The 7,390-nt window shown below is 66.7% G+C and overlaps 1 protein-coding gene across 1 annotated transcript; it reads left to right on the top strand.

The window, feature by feature from the left end:
• The first annotated feature begins 290 nt into the window (after positions 1-290).
• PIM3 (Pim-3 proto-oncogene, serine/threonine kinase) lies at positions 291-3,814 on the top strand. Its single transcript, XM_007976152.3, has 6 exons — positions 291-811; positions 898-1,007; positions 1,092-1,142; positions 1,216-1,585; positions 2,425-2,601; positions 2,676-3,814. The coding sequence occupies exons 1-6, from the start codon at positions 727-729 to the stop codon at positions 2,861-2,863; spliced, it is 981 nt and encodes a 326-aa protein (XP_007974343.1). The 5' UTR covers positions 291-726; the 3' UTR covers positions 2,864-3,814.
• Positions 3,815-7,390: the final 3,576 nt, after the last annotated feature.

Here is a 7,390-nt window from a genome sequence, read left to right as displayed (position 1 = left end):
CCACGGGACGATCGTAGGTCGCCTCCCGGACTCCCACGCCCCCAGGAACCCTGCTCAGGGCCAGCGGGTGACCTTCCTCGGCGCTGTTGAGGGTGGGGCCAGGGAACGGCTCACCCCGCCCTCGCCCCGCCCTCGCCCCGCCCTCGCCCCGCCATTGGCTGGGGCGCCGGATTTCTTTTAAAACCCCGGTTTCCATTGGCTCGTGCGGCTCCACCTCGCGCTGCCCGAGGCGCCACGGCCGCCACCCGCGCGGGAGCTGCGCGTGCGCGGAGTGCTTGAGTGAGCGCGGAGAGTGGACCGACGCGGCACGCCGTGCGCCTCCGCGGCTGCCCTACGACAACTAGTCCCGGAGCGGCCCCACGCCTGCCGCACCCGGCCCTCGCCCGCCCGGGGACAGGCGCCCGGCTGCCCCGCCGTCTTCCTCGCGAGCACCCGGCCGCCGCCGCCGCGAGGGCCCCGGGCGGAAGGGGGCGGGGTCCCTGCTCGCCCCGCCCCCGCGGAGGGATACGCGGCGCCGCGGCCCAAAACCCCCGGGCGAGGCGGCCGGGGCGGGTGAGGCGCTCTGCCTGCTGCGCGTCTACGCGGTCCCCGCGGGCCTCCCGGGCCCACTGCGCCGCGCGGACCGCCTCGGGCTCGGACGGCCGGTGTCCCCGGCGCGCCGCCCGCCCGGATCGGCCGCGGCTTCGGCGCCTGGGGCTCGGGGCTCCGGGGAGGCCGCTGCCCGCGATGCTGCTCTCCAAGTTCGGCTCCCTGGCGCACCTCTGCGGGCCCGGCGGCGTGGACCACCTCCCGGTGAAGATCCTGCAGCCAGGTACGCGCGGGGCCGGCGGGGCCGGGGCCGGGGCGGGGACCGGGGGCACCCCGGGCCGCACCAACCCCGCCCGCGCCTCCCTGCAGCCAAGGCGGACAAGGAGAGCTTCGAGAAGGCGTACCAGGTGGGCGCCGTGCTGGGTAGCGGCGGTTTCGGCACGGTCTACGCTGGCAGCCGCATCGTCGACGGGCTCCCGGTGAGTCGGGCTGCCGGGCGGGCCCGGGGTTCTCGCGCGCCTCGCGCCTCACTCGGCCGGGCCTGACCTCCCGCTTCCCCGTAGGTGGCCGTGAAGCACGTGGTGAAGGAACGGGTGACCGAGTGGGGCAGCCTGGTAAGTTGGGGCGCGGGCGGCGGCGGCGGCGGGGGTCGGGCGCGGGGCTTTCGCTGACCGCCGTGTCCCCCAGGGCGGCGCGACCGTGCCCCTGGAGGTGGTGCTGCTGCGCAAGGTGGGCGCGGCGGGCGGCGCGCGCGGCGTCATCCGCCTGCTGGACTGGTTCGAGCGGCCCGACGGCTTCCTACTGGTGCTGGAGCGGCCCGAGCCGGCGCAGGACCTCTTCGACTTCATCACGGAGCGCGGCGCCCTGGACGAGCCGCTGGCGCGCCGCTTCTTCGCGCAGGTGTTGGCAGCCGTGCGCCACTGCCACAGCTGCGGGGTCGTGCACCGCGACATCAAGGACGAAAACCTGCTGGTGGATCTGCGCTCCGGAGAGCTCAAGCTCATCGACTTCGGCTCGGGCGCGCTGCTCAAGGACACGGTCTACACCGACTTCGACGGTGAGCGCGGGCGCGGGGCAGGGAACGTTCCGGGGGACCGTGCCGGCGGGTTAACGCCCGCGGGGGACGGCGCATGGAGGGGCTGGTGACTGTTGGGCGGCCGCGCGCCCTGGGTCTGTTCTCGTGGGGGCAGAGGCCCACGCGCTGTCCTGGGGAGGACTGAGCGAGGGATCAAGAACAGGATCGTGCTGGGTGGGTGGGGGCTAGGGGCGCGCTCAATATTTCTCCCTCCACCGGGTTGGGGTTAGGGGCCTCCTGCCCCGGTGTGGGAAGCGCGTGACAACCTTCCGGCCCGAGAGACCCCCGGCTGGGGGGGCAGTAGCGGAGGAGTCTCTGCAGGGCTCGTGCGTGACGCAGGGCGCAGCTGGGCTGGGTCTGTGCTGGGAGCCTGGAGGCCCCCGCGGCGTGATTGGAGTGGCGGGGCCTCCCCTGCGTGGGGGCGGGAGCTGCGTGCGTGCGGAGCGCGGGGGCGCCGCGGCAGAAATCCCCGCATTGCGGAGCTCGGGGAAGCCGGGGCTCCCCGCCCGCCCCTCCTTCTCCCCTCCCCTTCCCCCCCGCCTCGTTCCCGCAGGCAGGCCTGGCGGCCCCGGGTAGCCTCACAGCGCATCTGTTTGTTGTGAAAGCTGAACCCTTGCTCATGTGACCTGCTCCTCCCCCGCGGCCCCTCCCCCAGCCCCCCCATCGCCTGCTGGGGTTTTTCCAGGGTGATGACGAGCAGGATTTTGAGGCCTGGCTCTGCTTCCTGTGACTCAGGCCAAGGAGTTAACCAGCAGGGCCCTCGCTGTCCGTTGAGCGGCTCTGCCCCTGTGGTGGGCGTGCTAATCCCCGTTTACCCTTAGGCACACGAGTGTACAGCCCCCCGGAGTGGATCCGCTACCACCGCTACCACGGGCGCTCAGCCACCGTGTGGTCCCTGGGCGTGCTGCTCTACGACATGGTGTGCGGGGACATCCCCTTCGAGCAGGACGAGGAGATCCTCCGCGGCCGCCTGCTATTCCGGAGGAGGGTCTCCCCAGGTGCGTGGGGGCTCGAGGCGGGGGTGGGGGCCTCGCCCTGCCCGGACCCTCCCTGACCTCTCCGCTCCGCACAGAGTGCCAGCAGCTGATCCGGTGGTGCCTGTCTCTGCGGCCCTCAGAGCGGCCGTCGCTGGAGCAGATTGCGGCCCATCCCTGGATGTTGGGGGTTGACGGGGTCGCCCCGGATAGCTGTGACCTGCGGCTGTGCACCCTCGACCCTGATGACGCGGCCAGCACCACGTCCAGCAGCGAGAGCTTGTGAGGAGCTACACCTGACTGGGAGCTAGGGGACCACCTGCCTTGGCCAAACCTGGGACGCCCCCAGACCCTGACTTTCTCTTGCGTGGGTCGTCTCCTCCTGCGGAAGCAGTGACCTCTGACCCCTGGTGACCTTCGCTTTGAGTGCCTTTTGAACGCTGGTCCCGCGGGACTTGGTTTTCTCAAGCTCTGTCTGTCCAAAGACGCTCCGGTCGAGGTCCCGCCTGCCCTGGGTGGATACTTGAACCCCAGACGCCCCTCTGTGCTGCTCTGTCCGGAGGCCGGAGGGGCCTTCCATCTGCCTGCCGACCCGGAGCTCTTTCCGCCGGCGCAGGGTCCCCAGCCCGCCTCCCGCCCTCAGTCCTGCGGTGTGCGTCTGGGCATGTCCTGCACACACAATGCAAGTCCGGGCCTCTGGGCCCGCCCGCCCACTCGAGCCGTACCTGCCGCCAACTCTGTTATTTATGGTGTGACCCCCCTGGAGGTGCCCTCGGCCCACCGGGGCTATTTATTGTTTAATTTATTTGTTGAGGTTACTTTCTCTGAGCAGCCTGCCTCTCCCAGGCCCCAGGGGACAGTGGGGAGGCAGGGGAGGGGGTAGCTGTGGTCCAGGGACCCCAGGCCCTGATTCTTGTGCCTGGCGTCTGTCCTGGCCCCACCTGTCAGAAGATGAACTTGTACAGTGGCTAATTTAAGGGGAGTGGGTGACCCCGACACTTCCAGGCACTGTGCCCGGGGTGCGGGTTTTAAATTATTGACTTTGTACAGTCCGCCTGTGGGCTCTGAAAGCTGGGGTGGGGCCAGAGCCTGAGCGTTTAATTTATTCAGCACCTGTGTTTCTGTGAATGCGGTGTGTGCGGCCATCGCAGATGGGGGTTCTTTCAGTTCAAAAGTGAGATGTCTGGAGATCATATTTTTTTATACAGGTATTTCAATTAAAATTTTTTTGTACATAGTGGATAATCCTGTATTTATTGGGCTGGGCATCCTGGGGGGAGAGAGGGGGCTCTGAGACAAGGGCTGCTGGCTGTTGGGTGACCTGATGGCTTTCCTGTGGGGCTGCTAGTTTCGCCCACAGGGAAAATGGGGGAGGCCCAGCTGGGTGCCAGCCTCCCTAGTGCCAGAGGCTACTGCATGTGGCTTGTGGCCCACCCCACTGCCCCATGCTGCACCCAGGGAGAGGAACAGCTGGCTCCTGGGGTACCTCTGGGAGGTGGACGCAGGGAGCAACCCCCACCAGTCAGGAGGTCATCCCTGGGTGGTCCCAGGAGGATCTCTGCAGCCCCTGCCCAGGGAGGCCTTGCCGGTGGGAATGACCAGATTTGTACCCTGGTTGGTGGAAACAGATGTGTGGGGGTGGGGAGGGAGTCCATGCTGCCTCAGACGGTGGCTGGGGGTTTTGAAGGATGAGGAGGAGTTTGCCAGGCACATGGGGTGGGAGTGTGTTCTGGGCAGCGCCAAGGACGTGTGGAGGACACGCGGGTGGGGTCTGGTGGAGGGTATCGGGGTGTTAAGTCATAGACCCTGGCCTGGCAGGTGTGTGGTGAGACAGTGGGGTATGAACCAGGTCCGGGTGTGGCAATGGGCCTGGCCACAATGTTCCTGGTGGGTAGAGGAGGCCTGGGTGGAGGGTCCCAGTGAGACTGCTCCCCCACCCCCACCCCACCTCAGGGGCCTCCTGCTCAACTGCTAACCCCATGCTGGGCTGTGGGGTACCCCGTGCTGGCAGTGGACCTGCACCTGGGACATCACCCAGTCTGCCAAGCACACCCACTCGGCTCTCTGGCTCCTGGAGCCCTGTCTGCCCCCTGCCTCCCATCTGCCCCTCCAAATAAAAGCCCCTGCCTAAGAGCCCCAGGCAGGCTGCACAGCGGGACAGAAGATGTCCCAGGTCCAAGGCCAGAGGCTGCGGCAGAAGCGGGAAGTTTGGGAAACTGAAACAGAAGAAAAGGAGTCACCCTTCCTCTGGAGAGCAGGCAGGGCAGAGAGGGCGGGGGTCGGGAGGTTCCCGGCTCAGGTTGTGACTGTTCAGGGCATCAGCGGGTGTCTGTGGCCTCTGCTATGGAGGCCCAGGAGCGCCTGGAGGGCAGCTGCTCAGGCAGGTCCCTCAGGGCCCTCATCTCACCCTATAGCCTCAGCCCAGCAGGGGAAATGAGGAGGTGCCGGGAAGGATGAGCCACCAGTTCCTATAGACCTGGCCCAGCCGGCGTGCCCTGAGTCCAGCCTGGTCCAATGAGATTTTTCCCATTACCCCACCCCCACCGCCAAAATGGGGCCCTCAGGCAGCAGCAGTCCCAGGCCAGCTTCCATGGGCATTCCCCAGCCCCAGCTTCATCCAGGCAACGGCCCTCCACGCAGGCTGCTTTCGGGAAACTGAAGCCCAGAAAGGTAAGAACCTTGGGCAGACGTCAGAATAGGACTCTGGTCCCTCCCACTGCTGTGCCCCACACACTGCTGCTGAGGGCTGGCTGGGGACCCCTCTAAGGTGGCCAAGGCCTACAGGGTGGGGACATGGGCCAGGGCTCTGGGAATGGGTGCAGAGTGCTGGGCTGAGGCTCCCAGCGAGACAGCTCTGGCCTTCTAGCACAGGGGATGGTGGGCCTTTGGACAAAGCCCTCCACTCCCTGACTCAGGAGGAGACAGGGCCCAGCCAGCCTTGGGTCCATCCTCAGGCTCTCGGCCACAGGTCATCTGCCTGGCTGAGCACCGCGGCCCAGGGGTGGTGGGAGCTGGTGGAGGATGCCTGTGGGCCTTTTCTGACTCCTGGGGGGCCCACAGTGAGCTTCCAGAGACGTCTCTGAGGGCGCCATCCTGGTCCAGAGACAAGCAGAGCTCCAGAGCCCCAGCGCCAGGAATCAGCTCCCCCGTGGGCTCGGCCCACCACGGCTGCTTTGGCTCTGCTGGGCCACTTGACTTTGGGTGCAGGATGAGGGGAAAGGATTCAGGGCCTCCCCAACCCTTCTCTGGCCCCCTCCAGCCCCACACGGCTGTCTGGGCTCCCTCACACCCTTCTCCTAGACGCTCCCTGCGGCTCTGGCAGGATCCAAGTAACCCTAGGCCTGGTTCCTCCCCCCGGCCCCCACCCTAGACCCTGAGGTCCGGCCCCTCCCTGGGGGTTGAAGCCCAGCAGAATCCACTGTGTTCCCGTGGGGCCTCTGTGGGCTCCTAGGCGGGATCTGGCTGGGGGTGCTCAGGCCCCTTCCCTATGGACTGGGACCCTCCCACCCTGCCTGGGAGCCTCCAGGGCTGCAGCACCTCTTAGCCACTCGGGTTGAGAGATGATGCATATCCCCAACCATGCTCACCCCTGCAGGGTGTACACCAACAGGTCTGGACCTGTTGCCTGCAGGATCTGGGACCAGAGTCCAGGTCAGAATCAGCCACCGCCCTGAGCCTCTCTCAGGGGAAGACAGGGCACCCAAGCACATCCATCCCAGGGCACCCTCCTCCTAGCTTGCAGACCTGGGCCTGCTTGGTTGCTTATGACCAGATGGGCGCCTGGCCTCTGAGGCTCAGTTTCCCCCACCTGGGTCATTCAGAGCTGGGTCCAGGTGATCCATCCCCAAGGGAGGCCCCTTGCTTGTTCATGGGGGAACAAACCCTCACCCCACCCATCCTGGCCGACACCTGGGGCACGGTGCCCCTGGGAGAGGCTTTTCTGCAGGGCCCTGGCCAGGAGGAGGGCAGTGGCCAGGCTGGAGGGGCAGGCCCTGCACCCACCCTGCCCAGTCAGGCCTGACTGCTGGGAACCCTGGGGGCAGAGGCTGTTCGGTTGTGAAATGAAAGCTCACGTTTTCACCAGGGCTGCCTGGGAAGCAGGGGGCCTGGAAGCCACGTGCTAGAGGATCTAGCACTGCTGAGAGGCCTCTCTGCAGAAAGCGGAAGGACTCATTGAGAAATTCCGGGGCTGGGAATCTGGCTTGGGCCCTGTACTCTCAGCCCCGGCCAGGGGTCAGGGATGGACAGAGACCCACCAAGCTCTCGTCTCCCCTGTGCTCTGTGGGGAGACTGGCTGACACCCTTCCCTAACACCTGCCTGAGACCCTAGGCCCAGCAGCACCTGGACGCTGCCCACACAGATCCCCCAGCGGCCCCCATCCAGCCTTGGGTGACCTGACTGCTTCCTTTGGAGGACCCTGGGTGCCTCAGACCCGGTGTGGGCTTAGCACCCCCTTCCGTTTCCCTTTCTCTCCCCGACTTCCCGGGGCCCAGTGTGATGCTGGTGTCATATCACACCATGGGCTCGGCCTGAGGGTCAAATGGGTGATGGTCAGCCCTCAGCCCCTGCCTGTCCAGGCTACCACCGCCCGTCCAGGGAGCTGCTCAGCCTCTGCCCACAGGACAGCCCTGCACAGCTGCACAGGTGGCTTCCTACAGTTTCCTTTTGTGCTGTTTCTGCTACAGTTCAGGGGCTCCCAAGCCAGTTGGGTGCCCGGCAGGGGGTGGGGGAAGGTTTACAGGGGCTGCCAGGGATCACTTCCCTTTGCCACGCAGCTGTGGCACCAAAGCCATGCCAAGGTTTCGTTTCTGG

This window comes from Chlorocebus sabaeus, chromosome 19, assembly GCF_047675955.1.
Source record: "Chlorocebus sabaeus isolate Y175 chromosome 19, mChlSab1.0.hap1, whole genome shotgun sequence".
Lineage (NCBI taxonomy): Eukaryota > Metazoa > Chordata > Mammalia > Primates > Cercopithecidae > Chlorocebus > Chlorocebus sabaeus.
Note: the sequence above shows the minus strand (reverse complement) of the source record. Positions and strands in the feature narration are given on the sequence as shown.

What these genes read in the sequence shown, in the direction of transcription:
- PIM3 (XM_007976152.3), top strand. Translation starts at nt 727, where the DNA reads ATGCTGCTCTCCAAGTTCGGCTCCCTGGCGCACCTCTGCGGGCCCGGC. An exon ending in TGACCGAGTGGGGCAGCCTG is followed by an intron (nt 1,143 to 1,215) that starts GTAAGTTGGGGC and finishes CGTGTCCCCCAG; the next exon opens with GGCGGCGCGACCGTGCCCCT. An exon ending in CCGGAGGAGGGTCTCCCCAG is followed by an intron (nt 2,602 to 2,675) that starts GTGCGTGGGGGC and finishes CGCTCCGCACAG; the next exon opens with AGTGCCAGCAGCTGATCCGG.